Source organism: Dendropsophus ebraccatus, chromosome 7 (genome assembly GCF_027789765.1).
Source record: "Dendropsophus ebraccatus isolate aDenEbr1 chromosome 7, aDenEbr1.pat, whole genome shotgun sequence".
Classification (NCBI taxonomy): domain Eukaryota; kingdom Metazoa; phylum Chordata; class Amphibia; order Anura; family Hylidae; genus Dendropsophus; species Dendropsophus ebraccatus.
The window spans coordinates 108,918,871-108,942,098 of record NC_091460.1 but is presented as its reverse complement, the minus strand read 5'-3'; the positions used below and the strand labels follow the sequence as shown (position 1 = coordinate 108,942,098).

Below are 23,228 nucleotides of genomic sequence, written 5' to 3'. Positions count from 1 at the left end.
TACAACTGCAAAGTACTAGAGCTTGTCAGTAATTTTTTCAGTTTGTGGATCCGTAAATATATAGAAAGTCTGAACAGCCCAATTGAAATCAATAGGCCCTAACTTGGTCTGTAATGGCGGATCTGCAGTTACGGACAAAACTATGTAATGTGTGAATGTAGGCTATGTTCCTACATAGTATAACGTATGCAACGGACGGTGTTATGCTGCCAGTCAGTGGGCGGTGTTCAGCACAGCAGTACTGCTGTATCGGCTGCAGGAACATTATTTTTTTCACAATTGAATTGCAGGAACCATTGGGTCTGCTCGCAAATCAATTAAAGGACAAGTGCCATGAAAAACATTTTCCCAGTAATTAAAGCACATTACAAAGTTATATAACTCTGTAATATGCTTCAATCATCTATCTGCCTCCCTTCCCTGTCTTTTCCCCCCTCCACCCCCCACCAGGAAGTGTCCTGACTCACACAGACCTCATTACTGTCCTCACCGTCACCAGGCAGCTCCTTTTTGTGAGGATGAGTCATCAGCAGGAGGGCTGCTCTAGGTCCTGTTACACCAGCCTCCCCCTCCCCCTCCTTGTCAGGTGACTCTGCTTCCTCAGCTTATCTTCTCTAGTGACATGACTAATTCACTCACTGAGTCCAGGGCAGCAGGAGAGAGGGTATGAGGGGAGGGGGGAGCTGCCTATGTACCAGAGTCAGTCTGAGGGAAGATAAGCATGACATGTGAAGAGTGATGGCTTGCAGTTGTTCAGCCAATGGGAGCTGAGCAAGCTGTCACCTGACAAGGCAGGGGAGGGGGGGAGGCTAGTGTAACAGGAGAAGGAGCTGAGAGAAGAGCTTGGTGACTGTGACGACAGTAATCAGGTCTGTGTGAGTCAGGACACTTCCTGGTGGGGGGTGGAGGGGGGAAAAGACAGGGAAGGGAGGCAGATAGGTGATTGAAGCACATTACAGAGTTATATAACTTTGTAATGTGCTTCAATTACTGGGAAAAAGTTTTTCATGGCACTTGTCCTTTAACCATTGACTACAATGTAAAGTATGGCCGCCGGCTGTACTTTACATTGTGTGAACAGCTATTGTTTCCGGACGCTGTAAGAACTGACATTAAAATAATTATGTCAGCACACAGCAGGTGGCATTGCATTGAATTTAATGCAATGCCGCTGCAGCAAAAAAGAAAGGACGCTGATTTAATTACAATCAAATAGCCTAATGCTGGGTTTACACGGGACGATATTGTCCCGATCGCACGACTAACGATGTCGGAGTAACGATTTTTTTTTAATAACGATCACTGTTTAGACGGTACGATATATCGTACGGAAAAATCGTTTTGCGATCCCGCAGCCCGGCCCGCCCGCTTCAGTGCTCCTTTTCAGCACTGATTGACTGAAGAGGAGCTGTTTGAAATTCCCGACTCCCCTCTTCAGCTAATCAATGCACGGCAGCACTGATTGGCTGAAGAGGAGCCGTTTGAAATTCCCGACTCACCTCTACAGCCAATCAATGCACTGAAGAGGGGAGCCGGGGATTTGGAAGACCTGCTATGCGAGCAGATAACGTATTAACGTATGCTCGTGGCCGGGGCGGCGGGGAGATCGGAGGGGCGCGGGGTGGGGGGGCGATCGGAGCGGCGGGAGTGGCGATCGAGCCGGCGCAGGGGGCTGCGGATAAGCAGGGGGCGGGGCGGCGGGACTTTTGTGCGACGACTGTTTACACGGAACGATCTGCAAATTTATTGCGAACGACGATTTCTCGCTCGTCGTTCGATCGTTTGCTGCGTTTACACGTATGATTATCGTTCGAATTCGATCGTTATCGCGAAAATTCGCCCGATAATCGCTCCGTGTAAACGTAGCATTAGGGCCCATTTACACGGAAAGATTATCTGCCAAAGATTGGAAGCCAAAGCCAGGAATGGATTTGAAAAGAGGAGGAATCTCAGGCTTTTCTTTATGATCTGATCTCTGTTTATAGTCTGTTTTTGGCTTTGGCTTCAAATCTTTGGCAGATAATCTGTCAGATAATTTTTCTGTTTAAATGGACCCTTAAAGTGTCTCTATTGGTTTTCCTGCATACATGACCTTCTCAGCAGTTTTTTGATCAAGAATTGACATATCAGTTCTTTATGTTTTTTTGTTTTTTTTTATTTAAAAGGAATGGGACAACATAAATAAGTATATCTGAGCCTTGAGTTTCCACTTGGAATTCAGATATGGGTTTTATTGCCAAAACCATCTGAAATTTACTTTTGTTGCATTATATATTCAACGATTACTGTACCTTTTTTCTTGTAGAAAAATGTGAACAGTTATGGATCAATATCCAGTGACAGTATAAAGAAGAGAGGCAGGTAAGTTATTTTTTTATATGATTAATGTGAATATTAAAGGCATTGTCCACTTTTTATTGTTCTTCTTTATTACATATATAATAGGAAATCTTACAATTTCTCTGAGATTGCTTTGTAACAGTCTTGGAGGTCACTTGCTCACAGGCATCTCTTGGGTGTGAGTTGCACACCATATACTTTAGTCCAACAAAGCAGTGTGCATTTCAAACTGGCCACAACCAGCTTTATTTCCTAGGCTGCATTCCCACATTGCGGTAACCCTCCATGTGGTCACCAATAGCCATGCAACTGTTGCTGGAATTTATCTGGGCATCCATTTTCACATATGATGTGAAAGTCCCCCACCGCAAGCTTTCTCCTGACTCCTAAAGGCCTAACATGCCCCACCTTGCACTGGCAACCTCCACACTAGAGGCTCTGTACCTTCACAGCCTCTCGTAGCACATAATAGGCCAAATTAATTAATCTGTCCGAGAAAAAGTTTTACACATATTGGACAGATAGCAACTAACCACAGTTCATGAAAGCTGAGCTGTAGTTAGTTGCTATTTGTCTGAGACAAAAATGTGTCAGAATTTTGTCACGGTACATAATGGAGGCTGTGTTCACACATGCAGAAACACAATGAAAATGCCATGTGAATGCATAATTTAATTGAGAACATACTCTTAAGTTAGCCCGCCATCAAGCTACAGGGCTCCAGATGGCGACCAAAATGGTCGCCAATGCGACTGATATTTTGCAAATGGCGCCCAGATTTATTAATCTGGGCGCCATTTGCGTCTGGCCCCGGCGGCGGCGCGCTGTCTCTTTAAGTATCCCCGGCTGATGCGCGGCTGCCGGGGGTGTCCCATCCTATCCCCGGCAGCACGGCGCATCAGTGAGCTGCCTGGGGCCCTGACTTCCGGCACAGGAAGCGCGCGTCAGAGACGCTTCCTGTGTCAGAAGTCACAGCCCCGGCGTACAGAGAGCTCACTGATGCGCCGCGCTGCCGGGGATAGGACGGGACACCCCCGGCAGCCGCGCATCAGCCGGGGACAGCGTCCGAAGAAGAAGAGGATCGCCGGGGGAGCGGGTTGTCAGGTGAGTTTGTGTGTTTGTTTTTTTTAAATACTGCTTAGCATAGAGGAAAGGGGGGGCATCTATAATGGGGGGATAAGAGAGTGCCATCTATAATGGGGGGAAGAGAAGGGGGGGCATCTATAATGGGGGGAGAAGAGGGGCCATCTATAATGGGGGGAAGAGAAGGGGGGGCATCTATAATGGGGGGAGAAGAGGGGCCATCTTCAAGGGGGGGAGAGGGGGCTAGCTATAAGGGGGGGAGAAGAGGGGGCATCTATAATGGGGAGGAGGAGGGGGCATCTATAATGGGGGGGGAGGAGGGGGCATCTATAATGGGGGGGAAGAGGGGGCATCTATAATGGGGGTAGAGGGGGTCATCTATAAGGGGAGGGGGTATCTATAAGGGGGGGAGAAGAGGGAACATCTATAATGGGGGGGAGGAGGGGGAATCTGTAATGGGGGTAGAGGGGGTCATCTATAAGGGGAGGGGGCCATCTATAAGTGTAGGGCAAACTGGCTGCAGACACTGGGAGATAGATATATGCACAATTATTATTATTATCAGGGCCCCTCAGGTGTCTGTATTGTAGGGGGTCACTTGCATTAGTCACTAGGTGAGAGATATATCTATCTATATACACATCTTGTGGGGGGTCACTATGGCTGCAGTCATAAGTCTAGCTCAGTATGTATAGACTGTTGCAAGCTTTTAAAGGGAACCTGTCACCCCCGGTGCCGGGGTGACAGGCTCCCAACCCCCCGTTAGAACCCCCTATACTCACCTCATCGCGCCGGGTCCCGCTTCTGGAGGTGGTCAGGTCACGGAGATCTCAGCCGCTGCAGCCCGGCGCGCACACTGAGAGATGAGTCCAACACTCATAGAGAATGACGGAGCGCTGGACTCTCCCGTCATTCTCTATGAGCGTTGGACTCATCTCTCAGCGCACGCCGGGCTGCAGCGGCTGAGATCTCCGTGACCCGACCATCTTCAGAAGCGGGACCCGGCGCGATGAGGTGAGTATAGGGGGTTCTAACGGGGGGTTGGGAGCCTGTCACCCCGTCACCGGGGGTGACAGGTTCCCTTTAAGTTCAAGTTCAGAAGAGTAAGCCTCATTAAAAGGCTAGCCAAGTGAAGCTGAAGTACTGAGTCAGACTGTATATGGTTGTCAAGTTGCAAGTTTCCATGTTGAACATTTTCAAACTAAGAAAAGAGAGAATCTAAAGGAGGAGGAGGCTGCCGTGGCCTCTGCACACAGTAAGTCCCATTTAACATAACATTAATTTTACATGGTTTAAAATGTTGGCGACCAAATATTCTATTTGGCGCCTAAATTTTTCAGGTTAGGAGCCAATGGCTCCCAGGTAAATTTTTTAGTCTGGAGCCCTGAGCTAACCTCCAGCCCCTGGGCTTACTAAGGCTAAACTGAGAAGCCAAACTGGCCCTAAATAGTTAGGCCTTATTCGCCCATGTCTGTATGTACAATGGAATGTGCGCAATGGAATGGATTATGGGAACTGCCGGCATCATGTAAGGTGGCTTTGTAGAGTACTGATACAGGATGCCGGGAGCTCAATTGGACACTGACTGTGCAAAGAATGTGGGAATAAGCCATACGGCTACGTTCACATTATGTATAACACTGGGTGTTCTGTGACCCAGCCGGGTCACAGAACAGCCGGTGTTACTGAAGATCTGATCGTCATTTTTGGTGAATTGGATGCGGACGGACCCGTGTGCGCCCGCATTAAAATTCACCCCTGCACACAATAGAGCGTGTGGCCGGAGCCACACGCTCCATTGTATGAACTGACTTTTCTCTGCGGCCATTATTCATTGAACATGTTAGTTTTCCGTACGGCCGGAGATCCATTCATTCTTGTTGTTGCAAATTACAACATTGGCCGTGATTTATGCTAAACATACGTTGTGTGAACATGGCCTAATCCTGTAAAAATATAGCTCAACTGCTTTTCCTGTCTCTGTCTCACAACCTGTATTATAACTCTGCTTACACACCATGATTTTTACAGTACATTAGTTGCCTGTTTAGAGAAAAAATGAGACATCACAGAAAAACTGGATGGACTAAACGTCATATGAACTGGTATTAAAGCAGAAGTCCGGTGAAAATTTTTATTAAAATATTGTATTCCCCCCCCCCCCCCAAAAGTTATACAAATTACAGTTATTCAAAAAGTGCTTTTTTCCCTGCACTTACTACTGCATCAAGGCTTCACTTCCTGGATAAAATGGTGATGTCACGACCCGACACCCAGAGCTGTGCGGGCTGTGGCTGCTGGACAGGATGATGACAGGGGGGCACTGAGGGACACAGGGCACTGGAGGGACACTGAGCCTCCCTCTGCCATCATCCTCTCCGGCAGCCACAGCCCGCACAGATCTGGGAGTCGGATTGTGACATCACCATATTATCCAGGAACTGAAGCCTTGATGCAGTAGTAAGTGCAGGGAAAAAAGCACTTTATAAGCATTTCCCGTAATAAGTGTATATTAGTGATTTTTATTACTTTTGGGGTGCAATACAATACTTTAATAAACATTTTCGCCGGACTTCTCCGTTAGGGTTCGTTCACACCTACAGGATCTGCAGCAGATCTGCAGCAGATTTGATGCTGTGTTCAGGTATTTAAATGAAATCTGCTGCAGAAAATCTGCTGCAGATCCTGTAGGTGTGAACGCACCATTAAGGTAACTGTTAAGGTATCCAACATGCATATAGCAGTTTATTATACAACAGATCTAAACAGATCCACAGCAGCATCTCAGCATCACAATCTGACCGCCCCCCCCAAACCACTTGTACCTTTGGATAGCTGTTTTTAATCCAAGATCTGCCCCGGTGTCGTTGGGCAGGTGATGCAGTTATTGTCCTAAAAAACAACTTTTAAACTTGCAGCCCTGTGCCCAACGGGCGTGGCCAAATTGTGTACGCATTAGACTGGCACAAGCTCTCTGTCCCTCCTCCCCACCCTCTTCATCAATAGGAATGCTCCAGGCAGATTGTCTCCTATTCCTCACCTGTGTCAGCCCGGCACATGGGCTGGATCGTTAAGGCACCTGTGCAATGTTCAGCATGGAGAAAATGTTCCAGTGGCATTCCTAATGATGAGGAGGGTGGGGAGGAGGGACAGAGGGGTAGTGCAAAGTTAGGGCACAGATATTCTAAGCCACACCCATTGGGCTCCAAGTTTAAAAGTTGTTTTTTTAGGACAATAACTGCATCACCTGCCGAACGGACCCCAGGACAGATCTTGGATTAAAAGCAGCTATCCGAAGGTACAAGTGGTTTGGGGGTCAGATTGTGGGTACAGAGTCGCTTTAAGAGTCCTATTAAAGAGGCACTCTGAGCAACTTAAAAAAAAGTAAAATACTGCCAAAAAGTGCAATGTTCTCACCTATGTTCCCCCCTGACACTTTTTTTGGTTTCCTGTTGTTCCGCTCTGCCAATGCAGTTAACTTGTTGCTTTGTATCTCTTGGTGTTCGTCCTCCATCACACCACTGCCAGACTATGTTTCCCAGTGGTCTTTGCCGTGCACACTTCAAAGGTCCTGTTCGTCCCACCATGAAAAATCATTGATAGTTGGCTGCACATCTCCCCATGTAATAGGGGATGTGTGGCCAATAGCTGATTACTAGAAAGTGCTGCATGACTGAGCATTGTGTAGCCTAGTTAACAGATGACCCTGGGCCCTAACTGCTGTGCAGACAGTGAATACTACATTGGTATAATAAAGGTACAGTATGTAAACAATTTTTACCTGCATGCACAGAAAGTCATGATTTCTATTCTTTGAACAAATACATATAAAATAAACTGGTTGATGTAAACAAGTTCAGACATTCCACCTCTGCAGCTAGTGAAATAGTACAGGAGACTAGTGTGGAGGTTGTCCTTTATCATGTAATCCAGCTAAAGCTGGGTGTTCCTGGGGAGATGAATATGGTGGCACTAACTCAAATAGCATTTGTTCAATGGGTGAGAGGCTTGTGCTCAATGTCATGTGTGTTATGTATATGAAGAATATGAGTAATGGTTGAGGACGGCCAATCTCCTTCTTGCACAGAGGCCACCTGCAGTCAGGGTATGTGCCTGTATGTCGCCATTAAAGGGAAACTATCATCAGAAGCATATGTAGTCCAATGCACCGAACCTCATGAGCCGATGAGGTTTAAGGTAAGTTGCTTACCTTGCTCCTCGGCAACGTTTTCGGGATCTTTGTAGTTTGTTGGTTATGTAAATGAGGCGGTTTGATGCAATGGGGCGGGACTACTGCCCGCTGGCCTAATGAATATTCATCTGGTGCCATCACTAGAGAGCGCCGCCTCAATATTTAGCAGGAGGGCTGGTGGGGGGCAATTGGTGCACTGTGTGTAGTAGTCCTGCCAGCAGTGCACCAAATAGCCTCATTTACATACCTCATAAACTGCCAAGTTCCCAAAAATTCCGCCAAGGTCCAAGGCAGGGCTCCAGATGGCGACCAAAATGGTCGCCAATGCGACTGATATCTTGCAAATGGCGCCCAGATTTATTAATCTGGGCGCCATTTGCGACTGGCCCCGGCGGCGGCTGTCTCTTTAAGGACTTCCGCATGCTGCACCGAAGCACGTGGCGCCTCTGCGGCCGTCCGTCCAATGAATGACGGACGTGCTGGATGACGTGTGCGGGGACACGCTTCTCCAGTGACGTCATCCCGCACGTCCTTCATTCATTGGACGGACGCCCGCAGAGGCGCCACACTCCTCCAGCGCCTCTCTCCCGCCTCTCCTCACCCGGCGGTTCTTCAAGTGCACCCCAGCGCCACCAAGATTGTGGATAGTGTGTGTGAGTACAACCGGAGGGACGGCAGGGGTGGCGGCCGGCCACTAATCTGTGTGGGGGGACCGCGGCCTGGGCGGGGGATTGGTAGTGTGTCTGTTGTGATGGCGGCCAGGTGCGGTAGTCAGTGCGGGGGGGTGGGGGGTGTGTATGTATAGACTGCACAGTACCACTTCCCTCAGTGTGTGTGTGTGTGTGTGTGTGTGTGTGTATATACACTGCACAGTACCACTTCCCTCAGTGTCTGTATGTATACACTGCACAGTACCACTTCCCTCAGTGTCTGTATGTATACACTGCACAGTACCACTTCCCTCAGTGTGTGTGTGTATACACTGCACAGTACCACTTCCCTCCGTGTGTGTGTGTGTATACACTGCACAGTACCACTTCCCTCAGTGTCTGTATGTATATACACTGACTCAGAACCTGACTTGTAGACCACCTCACACATTCTAGTGGACTGTATATTGTTGTCAAGTTGCAAGCTTTTAAGTTCAAGTTCAGAAGAGTAAGCCTCATTAAAAGGCTAGCCAAGTGAAGCTGAAGTACTGAGTCAGACTGTATATGGTTGTCAAGTTGCAAGTTTCCATGTTGAACGTTTTCAAACTAAGAAAAGAAAGAATCTAAAGGAGGAGGATGCTGCTGTGGCCTCTGCACACAGTAAGTCCCATTTAACATAACATTAATTTTACATGTTTTAAAATGTTGGCGACCAAATATTCTATTTGGCGCCTAAATTTTTCAGGTTAGGAGCCAATGGCTCCTAGGTAAATTTTTTAGTCTGGAGCCCTGCAAGGTAAGAAAATTGCCTTTATCCTCAGCACCCTGTGCAGGGACGTTACAGCAGGTTAGATGCTAACCTGCCGATAGTTTCCCTTTAATGTGTATACTTGGACTATGTAGGGCTACAACAGCTTTAGTACTATTTGGCTTGCAGCTCCCTCAGAGAAATTATACTTGTAAGCAGTTGCTTTCATGGTTGATTGTCATCCTAACCCACACTGCATTTTATTTCTTTTAAATTTTTTGTCTTTTTATGCAGACAACATGGAGGATCAAGTCAAGACTTCCTTTGGAGCAAAACATGTGGAAAATAAACTTCAGAATTTCACAATCCCTAAGATTAAAAGAAATGTTGACAAATGTTAGTATTCAGGAGTTTACATACTACTATGTTGTATATGTCCCCATGTTTGCTATGGCACAGACAGATTGTAATCTGAACAATGATATCACGAGTTCTTTAAATGCGCACAGTTAGGACTACGGTCTGTTATTAGTATACATTTATGTGAGCCAGATTTGCTGCGGAAAGTTCTGTAACCTAAAATTACTTCCTTTCATCTAATCCGGGGTTGTTTTGGTGGCAAGCACATGGGTTCCTGTAAACCCCATTCAGATGAATGTGACAGTCACAGAAATTTGCCACAAATCTGCTACACGTAAATATACCCTAAAGGTGCGTTCACACCTACAGGATCCGCAGCAGATCCGCAGCAGATTTGATGGTGCAGATTTAATGCTGTGTTCAGTTAATTAAATGAAATCTGCTGCTGATCCGGTAAGTGTGAACATACCCTAAAGGTTCTTAGGTACCATTTGTGTCATGTTTTTGGGCTTTTGCTGGTATATGTCAAGTTTTAGGGAAAAGGGACACCAGTGGACCATGTTTTGTCAGTTGAAGTCGTTGTATACCTTAGAATACTTTTGAAAAATAATGTAAATGGGCCTTAATTACACTAAGAAATCATCTGCCAAATCAGCAGATATCTCCCAGTGTAATAGCTTTCTCGTCTAATCTCTGTCTTTTAACATGTTGAAAAATAATGTGCCACCGGCCACACTTCTCTCCGTGTAAGGGTGCATTCACATGCACAGGATCTGCAACAGATTTGATGGTGCAGATCTGCAGCAGATTTGATTAAATCAGTGCTTCTCAAACTTTTTCTACTGGAGCCTCACCCAACAGACCAAGGCAATGCCTGGCCCTCACCAGACTGACCAAGAGGGTGCCTGGGCCTCACCATCTGTGGTGAAAGTCCATTTAAAAGCTTAAAATAATGCTAGGGCTGCCTGTCACCTGTCTCCCAAGCTCTATATACTAATACAACAAGTTTAAAATAAATTAATAATGTTGTAATGGAGATTTTTGCAAACAGCAAAAGAACTAAACAGATCATAGTTACTTTGTGAAAACTGGCTCCCCAGCTGGGCCTCACCAACAACTAGGGCGCGCCTCACTGGTGAGTCCCGCCTCACAGTTTGAGAAGCACTGGATTAAATAACTGAACACAGCATCAAATCTGCACCATCAAATCTGCTGCAGATCCTGTATGTGCGAAAACACCCTGAGGCTATGTTCACACTGCGTACGATTCCGGCAGCATTTCGTACGCCGGCGTACATGTGCGGCTGAAACTACGGGCGTGGGAAAAATCAACATGCGGCCGGATGCGTACGAACCGCGAACATACGCCCGTAGTACAGTTATGCTTCCCTAGCTTGTTTCGAAGCGATCTGAAACAGGTCATTTACTTGGAAATCTTTGCCCAGCCCAATAAAACTCACATAAACTTTTGGATCGAAAAATCAAGTTCAATTTGGTTGAAATAAGTACTCCGTACGGGACCGCATGGAAATCCACGGCCGTGAGTTGGAACATTTCCGTCCTCAAACAATGGTCTTGTTTTTTCACGGCGCCGTATACGATCCGGTCCTAAGTTCATACGTATATCGTATACTTTCAAGGGAACGCATCAACCTCAAAACTACGTGCGTATATTCACGGTTCGCACTACGGCCGGAAATATACGTAGTGTGAACATAGCCTTAGGGTGCCTTTACACATACCGTATCGCTGCGTTTTTAACGCTGCATTTTTTACATGCCCGTTTTGATTTTTACATGATTTTTATGTGAAAATCAAAACTTGCATGTAAAAATCGCACCAAAAACGCAGCGTTAAAAACGCTGTACACATGTACAGGATCCACAGCAGATCTGCAGCAGATTTGATGGTGCAGATTTGATGCTTTGTTCAGTTATTTAGATGAAATCTGCTGCTGGTCTGCTTCAGAAAATCCGCTGCAGATCTTGTACGTGTGAACGCATCCTAATAGGAGATTTAGAGCAAAGGGTTGCATGGACGAAGTTAGTGATGTTCATACAACCTGGGGCATTTGATTGTCGAGCTGTCTTATAGGCTTGGTAAGAAAATGTATACAGGTTATCCATCCTACCAACCGCTATCAACTTGTATGTTCCACCGATCCCCCGCTACATGGCAATGTCTTGCCACAGAAGGAAGACCATGTTACACACACTGATCCACTGCTCCCTTCTGTTACATCTCTTCTGTGTCATACTGCCCAGTATACCCCTGGTCTTGCTGAGCCCTGCTTCTATTCCCCCACACGTGCTGTGTGTTAAAGTTTTGGCCCACACGCGATGATCTTCCGTGCCTCACTCACTTGTAAATCAGCAAGGCTGGGGGTAGATTGGAAAGTGTGACCCAGGAGGAGAGTTGTTTTAGGTTAAATGAACTACATCACTGTAGTGCCCAATTGATCCGATCTATTTTTCCTCTATGAAATGCAATCATGCATTACAATAAACAATAATACAATAAGCACACATTTCCCACAGTGACCTTTCCTTGGAAAACAAATAGCAAAAATATTTTGATAAACATTTATGCAAGTCATGTCTAGTAAGTTTGTACTAATTTATTTTTATATTTTGGTCACTTCTATCAGCTATATTGCTCTAATTCTCCTCCCGTTTACTAAAACTCAACATAAACAAAACAACTAATCGTCTTTTCCCCATCTCGTCCCCCCCCCATGTAATCTGTCAATCACAATCAACAGCTGCTCTGTCCCCAGCCCCCAAAGTTCGCTGCCTTGGGGTCACCTTTGATTGCACTCTGTCATTTAATCCTGAACGTTCAGACCCTGACTACCTCCTGTTGCCTTCACCTCAAAAACATTGTGCAAATCCATTCTTATCTTAGCCCTGACTTAACAAAACTGCTGGTACATGTTCTCATTATCTCCTGCTTGGACTACTGTAAGATCCCTCTCCCCAGTCTTCCATATAACACTCTTGCTCCCCTCCAGTCTATCCTCAACTCTGCTGCCCGACTAATCCACCTCTTCCCTCTGCCAACCCCTTCAGTGGCTTCCCATTGCCCAACTAATTCACTAATGTTTATTTGACATACAAGGTATTCCACAACCCGACCCCTCAGTATATCTCTGAGTTGATATCCCGCTACTATCCCCCACTTAATCTTCAATCTTCCATTGACCTCCGTATGTGCTTGTTCATACTGCACACCACCATCTCCAAGATTTCTCTTTCACTTCCCCTATACTCTGGAGCTCCTTATCCCAACACATCCTTCTCACACCCACCATCAAGACCTTCAAGAGCAACCTGAAAACCCACCTCTTTAGACTAGACTACAATCTACAATAACTGCACCACACTTTGACTAGTTGCCCCCTAACCTACTGTCTCCCTCCCCTTACCTTTGTAGATTGTAAGCCCAGTCTGCCATTTACATTATTCATGTATTGTGTTTTTTGATTTTGTAATGTTCTCTTTATTAACCCTTATCACTTGTATAATGCTCTGAAATCTAGGGCACTTTAAAAATAAATAGTATTCATTTTTATTTATAGGTTGCTTGCTTCGTTGCACACCAAACAGGAGGGAGTTCGGTGAAATCTTGGACATCTTAAACAAAGGAAGACTTAATCTGACCACAGAGCTAAAGTCCTCGTGGACATTTTCAGAAATTAAGCTTGTCATCAATGACCAATTAACTGAATTTTTTTTTGAAAAGAGGTAACAAGTTTTGTAAAAGCTATTGTGGGGTTGCTAAGAAATCAGTTTGACATGGATATCAGTGAAAAGAACAGTTGAGGTTGTGGGTAAAAACATTCAGGGAAGGTTTCCTTAGTTTTCCTTGGTGAGATATATTGGCATATTCAAGACTTTGTGACACTACGACCAGACAAATAACAATTAGTTAATTATTAGTATTATTAGTATTAGTAAGGTGTTTTCCAATTTATACTTGTTCCCTATTCACAGGATAGGAGACAAGTATGAGATTGCAGAAGATCCAACCTCCATGCCCTCTGAGGATTTCACTTTTGGCGCCCCAGCTTTGTTATGAAAGGAGCCGCTGGTCAGCCCAGCTCCATTCATTCTCTATGGAGCTGCCAGGGAGAGACGAGGACAGCACCATAAATAACAAAGCAGCCGGGGGGCAGGGACGATGAATCCCTCTATACTTGTCCCCTATCCTGTGGATATGTGGAATGTGTGGTCATATATCATGAAATTAATACAGTGCACGATTGAGACTGCAAATAAGCGCCAATCAGCATCCCTTGTAAAAAGGCTTTAAAGTGACGCTGTCACCCCCTTTTTGCATTCTGACTTCTCTACACAGGTATAATGGGTAAATTTTTCATAACTTATTTTATATCATATGTCATGCCTTATTTTATATCATATATGTCATGTAAAAAGTGATCTTATATCAACTGCAGATTGTGCTAAGTGGGCGGGGCTCCGCTGCATTAGCGCCACTTAGCCCCTCCCACAGATCCACCATTGGTCCCTCCCCTCCATGACGTCAGCCTGTTCCAATGTGTCTATAACATCATGGAGGGGTGGGGTCAACAGTGGCACCATGGGTGGGGCTAAGTGGCGCTAAAGCCTCAAAGCCCCGCCCACTTAGCACAATCTGCAGTTGATAAAAGATCACTTTTTACTTAAACAAGCAGCATGATGTATGATATAAAATAAGGTGTGAAAACTGCCAAATTTACCCATTACACCCATGTAGAGAAGTCAGAATAAACATGTTTAAGATATGCTGGAGTGGGATGAGATCTGCTCCCACTCTGCTGAGAAATGTGCATCTACGGACGATGATGATGCTCCAGGTCGAGTTCAGTACAGAGGATGTTTGGCAGTCTGTTCCCTGACATCTGCATGATTTCTCAAAAAGGTCGACATCCAATTATTGAGTTTCTAATGTACACATCCGACCATAAAGAGTTTATACTGCCTGGAATACCCCCTTTAGGCCATTGTCACATACATCAGGTTTTTAAAAACTGCCTTTGCAGTTTTTGAGTCAAAACCAGAAGGGGATTCAAATTAATCAACAAAATAAAGGAAGGATTTGTATGTCTCCTACTTGCCAGATCCACTTTTGGCTTCAGCTGAAAAACTGCAGTGGTGGTTTTACAAAAAACTATGTTCCCGTGGCACTGAAACTCTCAGGATTTATGTAGAGGCACAGTGCCTCTGCATAAATCCTGTGCCCACGGAGCCCGTCCGTGCAAACTAAGTGAAACCTGCAAGCTTTTGCGAATTTATTCGCAAGTGGGCCCTATGCGCCACTTAAAAAATGTCCCCCTATGATTCCTGTTATAGGGTCCATTTACACAGAAAGATTATCTGACAGTTTTATCTGCCAAAGATTTGAAGCCAAAGCCAGAAAAAGACTATAAACAGAGAACAGGTCATAAAGGAAAGCCTTTGAAAGCTAAATGTGTTTTTTCCAATGCATTTTTTGCAGTCCTCAAACACTAGATAAGGGGTAATAGAAAAAGTCAATGAACAGAATCTTGCAATGACTTACTTTTAATAACTTCAATATCTTTTCAGAAATGAGATGAAAGAACAAGGAAGACATGGCAGAGAACTGGAGGATAGATTCTGCTTCCTAGTGGTACCAAACCAAACTGCAGCAGATATAGCTGACCATGGCTTAAGTGTTGGATCTACAGCAACCAAAGTGCTTGGAAATCCTGAAATGGGTGTTTATTTGTTCAGACACATTGATGTTGCTCTGAACTTTGCTCATCAGAAGAAATTGAGTTTAAATATGATATTGATATTTAAAGTACGTACTCCATATTTTTTGCCTGTGTAAATCTGCAGAATATTAATTTATTCCGGCCTGATATTCAGATTTGAAACAGTGGCTTTTGGTTGTGAAATTAAGTTCCATCGAAAATCTTTTTCTTTCCAATCAACTGGTTTCAGAAAGTTATATAGAATTGTAATTTACTTCTATTTAAAAATCTCAAGTCTTTCCATACTTATCATCTGCTGTATGTCCTGCAGGAAGTTGTGTTTTCTTCTCAGTCTGACACAATGCTCTTTGCTGCCACCTCTGTCAATGACAGGAACTGTCCAAAGCAAGAGAGGTTTTCTATGTGGATTTGTTACTGGTCTGGACAGTTCCTGACAAATACAGAGGTGGCTTCTAGAAGGCGAGGAGAAAAAAATAAAAGCGAAAGTTGTCCCCGTCATTAAGGGGTTATTTGTGAAACTGTGTATCAGATAATGGGTTTAAAGGCTACTGTAATAACCAAATATATTTTTTAATTTATATTTAGGTGCTGTTTGGTAAAGTTAATAAAGTTAAAACCATTCCACCAGGCTCAGCACTGAAATCTGTCTTGGACCCAACACCCAATTTTGACAGTCACGTTTCAAAGAAGGCACCTCTATGGACCGATGCATTTGATGAGCAGGTTACAAATTCCTTGGTATGTCTTAATACATTTTTATTACTGTTATTAAAATCGATTTTTTTTTTCCCCCCAAGTATCTCTATAAAACATAAAAAAGTATCTTGTAATAAAGGGTAACACATCTGATTAATATAAGTTGGAAGTAGATCACCCTGTTGACAATTGGCGATAGAGACCACTTAGGCCTAGACAAAGAAGCCTCCTCTGTGCAGATGGTGTTGTATCTGCCACAAAGGCAAATCCACCGACTGCTCAAGCAGTCCTGACAAGCCTTATACCTGAGGAAGGCTCATTATGACTGTTCGAACTGAAACGCATCGTTTTTTTTTTAAAGTTGCTTTATTAAAACCTTTCATTGGTGGATTTGCCTGTGTGGTTTATCACATTGAGGCTCACAGTTCCATTAAAGGACAACTCCCACGAAAAATTTTTTTAGCTTATTTAACACACATACCCTGGTTAAATACCCGGTCTGGCCTCCTTCCCCCACTTTCGGACCCCCGACCCCCTGCCCGGAAGTTAAAGAATATATACATTACCTATTACGATCGTCACGGTCCTCTTCTCCCGGGCGGCATCTGGTGATGACGACGTCAGAGCCGGGGGGCGGTCCGGGTCTTCTTCCTCCTCGGCGTCTTCATAGAGAGTGAATGGGACGGAAAAGGCTGCTGGTGCACATGCGCACCAGCAGCCTTTTCATTGGCTGGAGCGCATCACATGGCTTCCAGCTTCGTCAGCCCTGATTGGCTGAGGTTGCTGGAAGCCATGTGATGCGCTCCAGCCAATGAAAAGGCTGCCAGTGCGCAAGCGCACTGGCAGCCTTTTCCATCCCCAGGACCCGGAAATCAGAGACATCGCTGGACGGCGGTGACGGTGAGGCGGACGGCGGGCAAATGGAGTGGCGATCGTCACCGGAGGAATGGTGAGTATGGTGTCTGTGTTTTTTTTTGGGGGGGGGTCCCGCGGGAGTTGTCCTTTAAGGCATATATGATACCATCTGCGCTTGATACAGAGGAGGCTTCTTTGTCTTCTTGTCTACCTGGTCCAGGTCAGTTCTACTCCATGCATCCTATATTGTAGGGGATGCTAAATACTCAAGTATATTTATTATCTTGATCTGTAAAATTTAAAAAGTTTTTATTACACAAATTAACATATCAAAATAAAGTGAGATTTGATAAAGTAATGTATAAAGTGAGTGAGATAAAGTGAGAACAGTGGCACCATGGATGAATGTAATAAAGGAATGTAATAAAGATACTTAAGGACTTTGTGTCCTTTGTCCTATAAAAACAAGAGCAGGTTAGCAGGCTGCAGCACGTTGCCTCCTCCCGCCACCACTGCCTAATTCTCCCCCTGGCCCCCCTTGCCCTTTGGTCTTCCTCACCCGAATCTCCCTCCCAAACTAACCAAAATGACAATTTTTTGGTTAATCCCGCCCCCTAAAAAATATAAAAAAAGCTATCAGAACGACACATGTTCCCAAAAGGTGTACCACTAAAAAACGTCAGCTTATGCCGCAAAAAAAAGAAAAAAAAAAAGCCCTCACATAACTTCATTGGTGAAAAAATAAAAATATTACTGTTCTTACAATATGCAAGACACAAACAGTATTTATAGTATAAATGCCATAAACTCTAACAAAAGCTATATAAAATGGATATCACTGTAATCATACCGCCCTGATGAATAACAAAAACATGTCATGTGACGTATAGTAAGTGGCATACAAAAAAATGATGAAAAACAGCTGCTAAATTGTGTTTTTTATTCGTACCACCTCATAAAATTAAATAAATAATGATCAGCGTGTCACATGTCCCTCAGAATGGTACCAATGGAAATGTCAACTTATCTTACACAATTATTTTTGCACCCCAAGGTCTCCGTGACATCATATAATGGCTATAAAAAAAATGAAATAAAAAAGACCCCAAAAATACACAAGGCTTCTGTCATGTCTGAGGCCTGTGGTTGAATCAGGGGACGCACTGCGGCCACATATGGGGGATTTCTAGAAAAATGAAAATATGGGGAATAAATATTGAGTTCCATTTCTCAGTAAGTATTTGCTGGTTTAGAGGGAAAAAATGCATTAAAATAGAATATCTGCCAAATTTTTTTTTTTAATTTTAAAATTTCCCCTCCAACTTGCTTAAATTTCTGTGAAACACCTAAAGGTTTAGTAAACCTAAGAAACGCTACTTTGAATACTTTGAGGGATGAGGTTTTTACAGTGGAGGGATTTATGAGGGTAACTAACATACAGGCCCCACAAATCCACTTCAGAACTAAACTGTTCCCTTATAAAATCAGAATTTGAAATTTTCCTGAAAACATGAAAAAAAGCCCTCTAACATCCCAAAAAGTAAAAGGATGTTCACCAAATTATGTCACCATAAAGAAGTAATGTTGTAGATGTTGGCGTAATAATTAGTTCATGTGGCATGACTATCTTTTTTTAGAAAAAGAGAATTTTGAATATAAAGAAATTCAAATTTTTGCGTGAATGTCGAGTTTGTTTGTTTTTTTTTTTTTTGTTTTTTTTTACAAAAAACTACTGAGTGTATCAACAAAAGCTTTCCACGAACATAAAGAAGAATGTCACAAAAAAAAAAATTCTCAAAATAACCGGACCGGGATTGTTAAAAGCATTGCAGAGTTATCACTACATAAAGAGAGAGACAGGTCAGATTTGAAAAATAGGCCCTGGGCATTAAGGCAAAAACAGGCTGCAAAGCCAAGGGGTTAAAGTGGTATTCCACTCAAACATAACTTTTGATATGTTGCTGCCCATGGTGAGACTAACAATTCATTCCATACTTGTTATTATATTCAGTCTTCTTCCCCCAGTTCTCAGCTGCTGCTTTCTGCTGGAAACTCAAAAATCTGTGTGTGAGCTTTTCTCTCTGTCTCCCCCTCCTCCCCCTCCCTTCTTAGACAGCTGATGTAAACAAGTCCCTGACTGGCTTTATCCCATAACTTTTAACAGGGCTTTTACGGTTCAAATTCTAACGTAGGTGAGCTCGGTATTCCACCCCGTCTGCCACGTGACATTTCAAATTGTTAACCTCTTACTCATGTGTGTCAGGGGGTCACAGCGTTACAACTGCACACCACATTCATTGTTTTAATACACTTTATTACATTTCATAAATGCGCATTTTTAACGGTTTTTACTAAGATGTTATTACATGCTGACCCGAATGCAATGAGACATGCTTGTTATAAAAATGCTTTAAAGGACAACTCCGGCGTGATTAAAAAAAAACCTGAAATGATGTCTTATAAATTGGGTGTCTTCTCTTTTTTTTCACTTCCTGGTTTGGTTTGGGATCCCATGATGCACTTTGTCTCCTGTGATGTCTAACTGACTCCGTAGAACTGTTAGATGGATTACAGCTTGCTCAGCCAATCAGAGCTGAGCAACCTGAGTCATCTGAGAAAGGGAGGCTGAACTAACAGGCCTTAGACCCGCCTTCCTCTTGATGATGTCATTGTCACAAAATGGCTGTCACAGAGCAGCCTGGGGTCAACGGTCATTAGGTAAGAATGAGTTTATATAGGGGAAGTTATATAACTTTGTAATGTGTTTCAATTACTGGGAAAAAGCTTTTCATTGGAGTTGTCCTTTAAAACTTCATCTCTCATTTAACCCTTTTGGTTGTGTACTCTCTCATCTCCTAATCCAATAACACTCACTTTGCAACAGTTTACTTACCATCATGACATCTGTGCTCTCCCTTTCGACCTCTTCCAATACCTGCCACTTCAACTCGCGTATCTGATGGCCTGCCTCTTTAAAGTGTCATGTGACTGTTTCCTCATTTTTTTTTCTCTGTTTCTTCTGTTGTTATTTCCTGTTTGCTGTACTTACTAATCATGGATTTGTGTTCATTTAATCTTATTTTTATTTTTGTGATGTCTACCCTACATAGGTTTTACCACAAGTGCATTTTAACATATAAATTACATATTTTGTTTGACATGTAAAAAAAAAAAAGCTGGCATCATTATATTATACCTTTTGTGGGATGATGTACATACGGCCCTTTGATAATGAATGCACAGTAGTGGCTAATTAGGCATGTCAATTTGGGCGTTTGTAAAACTCTTTGGGGGAGATTTATCAAAGGGTGTAAAACTTAGACTGGTGCAAACTGCCCACAGCAACCAATCACAGCTCAGCTTTCCTTTCAGCACTGCCTAAAGCTGAGCTGTGATTGGTTGCTGTGTGTAGTTTGCACCAGTCTAAATTTTACACCCTTTGATAAATCTCCCCCTTTGTCTAGTAAGTTTTTTCTTTCTAATATCACCTCTCAATTTTGTTAGCTATTGTTTGTCCTTTTTTATAAGCAAATATAGGTCTTTCATTAAATTGTTTCCCATATTTAGGGTCCTTTTGTAATATCCCCCAATATTAGTGTTGTATGTCTATCATAATTAGTAATGGATATTTGTTTTTTTGTATCCTATCTTATTATTTATGTTACAAACAACAAGACACAGGTATACAAAAAGACAGATATTTGTTACTTATTATGATAGATTTACAACACTAATATTGGGGGATATCATAAAAGGACCCTAAAAATGGGAAACTATTTAAAGAAAGACCTATATTTGCTCATAAAAAAGGACAAACAATAACTAACAAAATTGCGAGAGGTGGTATTTAAAAGAAAAAACTTGACAAAGATTTTTACTTACATTTGCGTGTCTTAATTGCCAGTATTGTGCATCCATTATCAAAGGGCCATATGTACATTATCCCACAAAGGGTATAACCTAACAATACAAGGGTTTTTTTTTTACGTGTCAAGCAAAAAATGCCATTTATACATTAAAACTCCCTTATGGTAAAACATATTTAGGGTAGACATCACAACAAATATAAATAAGATTAATGAACACAAAGTGATGTACAGCAAATAAACAAAAAAAAGCAGAAGAAACAGAAAAAAATATGAGGAAACAGTCACATGACACTTTAAAGAGGCAGGCCATCAGAAGTGTGAGTTGAAGTAGCAGGTATTGGAAGAAGTGGAAGGGAAAGGCACAGATGCCATAGTGGTATATAAATTGTTGCAGAGGGAGTGTTATTGGATTAGGAGACAAGAGAGTACACAGCCAAAAGGTTAAATGAGATATGTAGTTTATAAGCATTTTTATAACACTCATGTAACATTGCATATGGGTCAGCATATAATAACATCTTTATAGAAACCATTACAAATATGAGATGTATTTGCATTTATATGTGCATGATATGATATGTGCAATTATGAGTGTAATAAAACAATGAATATACTAATGAGATGCATCAGGTTTAAAGAAGGCCGGGCCAAGGTGTGCAATTAAAGTTGTAACAGTCCCACTACCTGACGCGCATCAGCCAGGTTGTCAGGAACCAGTGTTGAGCAATTTGCAAGGGTTTAGAAAAAAAGGCATTGTAGTTTTTCTTTTTTTTTTTCTTTTTGTTATTTAAGATTTCTGCTGCCCAGTTCTATATAAAGCAAATATGGACCTGTGTCATTGTGCCTTTTAACTTATAGGTTGTTAGCTGAAACTGATGTTTATATATTTTGCAGATTTATGTGTATGAATATGATAGCAACTTAAAGCCTGTGAGAACTCCAAGACAGTGTCTTCCGATTGCTGCAGTAGATGTGAACATTATAGTCAACAAAATTGTCACAGCTCCTGTACAAGTACGGCTCCCATCCAAACATGTTTCTCCAGGTATGTTAGTGCTGACTGAAATTTAAAGTGTCACTGTCATTTCATTTATTTTATTTTTTTTTAGCAGAAATCAATAGAAAAGACATCCCAAACTACTTACATGGCTATTTATCATGCCATACCTTTATTGTAGTTGTACAAGGCTGCAATGACCTAATAAAATCAATTTAATGGAGCACTGAAATGCCAGAGAGGCGTGGCCAGGGCACTGAGGTGCAACAAAGTGCACTTTCAACACGTCTTACACTCTAAAGTGGCAGTAAAAAGCATATCCTTAGATGATTGCTTTTACAACTACAATAAATGTGTGGTTAGTCTCACTACTTACATATATAGGTAGAGATAGGGCTGCAGGACAGGTGACCAGATAGTAGGTGCTTCTCACGGAAGGGTGTTCAGACCAATGAAGGGTGTGTAACCCAAGTTATGTAGCTATGTTAGCAGTTTGGAACGTCTTTTTTAGCTGACTGTTTCTGTTTAAAGGGAACTAATCACTATTAAGCTATGTTCACACGGCGTATGAGACCGGCCGGTCTCTGAAAAGATAATTCCGGCCAATACTGTAGTACCGGCCGGGTGATTTTTCCGGCCGCAGGGTTCTGATGCAAGTGCATCAGCGCGCACCCGCATCAGAACTCTCATAGCACACAATGAAGCAAGCGGCCGGAGCCGCTCGCTTCATTTTGTGAACTGACAGGTCTTTCTGCGTCCGCAATTCACTCAATTGCGGCCACAGAAAACTGACATGTCAGTTCTTTGCGGCCCCACATTGGATCCCGGCTGGAGCATATACTATGTGTATACGCTCCGTCCGGGATCCCATAGAGGAATAGGCAATGTTCCACACCATACAAAATACGGCCGTTGTTGCAGATGGCAACAACGGCCGTACTTTTACGCTGTGTGAACATAGCCTTATAGTACATATAACGCTGTTAGTAGCTCCTAATAGAGCTGCTAAAGTGTTGTCATACCATACCTGGTGTGCCGGCCTCCTAGGGGTATTTAAAAGAAAGCGCTGTTTTATTTCAGCGCACGCTGCAGGGGGCGAGGCCAGAACTAGTCAACAGTGTGCTTTGCAGGGATGATTGACAGGCAAAGGGGACCGTTAGAAGTGTAAAACTGAACAGTATACTCCAGATGAGGCCAAACCAAAGCTTTATAAAGCAGTAACATTATTTTTCTGTCAAGAGAGTCCATGCCTGTTTTAATGCAATACAATATCCTGCTGGTCTTAGAAGCAGCTGATTGACAGTGCATACCATTCTGTAGTCTGTTATCTATGAGTACACCCAAGCCTTTCTCTACCAGTGACTCTCCCAATGTAATTCCCCCAGGACATATGATGCATGTGGGTTATTAGTTATTCAGTGTGTCAGCCTGCATCATATGCAAATCTTCCATAGACTGTACTGTACTACAAAGCTTAAGGGACAACTCCAGGCAGAATGTATTTTCTAATAAGTTATTACATAAAGAAAGTTGGACAAATTTGTAATATATACTAATTATGGGAAAAGCACATAAAGTGCTATTTCCCTCAGTTTAGTAGATCAGACAGGCTTCAATTCTCCTAAAAAACCGTGACGTCACAAATCAGTAGTAATTCCTATGAAGTGTCCAGCAGGGGGCGCAGTGTATTAGAAATTACAT

General features: G+C 43.1%; 1 protein-coding gene across 3 annotated transcripts in view; it reads left to right on the top strand.

Annotated features, from left to right (window-relative positions):
* TEX15 (testis expressed 15, meiosis and synapsis associated) overlaps positions 1–23,228 on the top strand; it is a 53,708-nt gene that overhangs the window by 14,988 nt on the left and 15,492 nt on the right. For all 3 annotated transcript variants that reach the window (XM_069978122.1, XM_069978121.1, XM_069978124.1), the window contains 6 exons: positions 2,306–2,361; positions 9,308–9,409; positions 12,951–13,116; positions 14,959–15,196; positions 15,696–15,848; positions 21,425–21,575. In XM_069978122.1, the coding sequence (XP_069834223.1) occupies positions 9,313–9,409; positions 12,951–13,116; positions 14,959–15,196; positions 15,696–15,848; positions 21,425–21,575 (805 nt within the window). In that variant the 5' untranslated portion in view covers positions 2,306–2,361; positions 9,308–9,312. The remainder of the gene's footprint in view (positions 1–2,305; positions 2,362–9,307; positions 9,410–12,950; positions 13,117–14,958; positions 15,197–15,695; positions 15,849–21,424; positions 21,576–23,228) is intronic.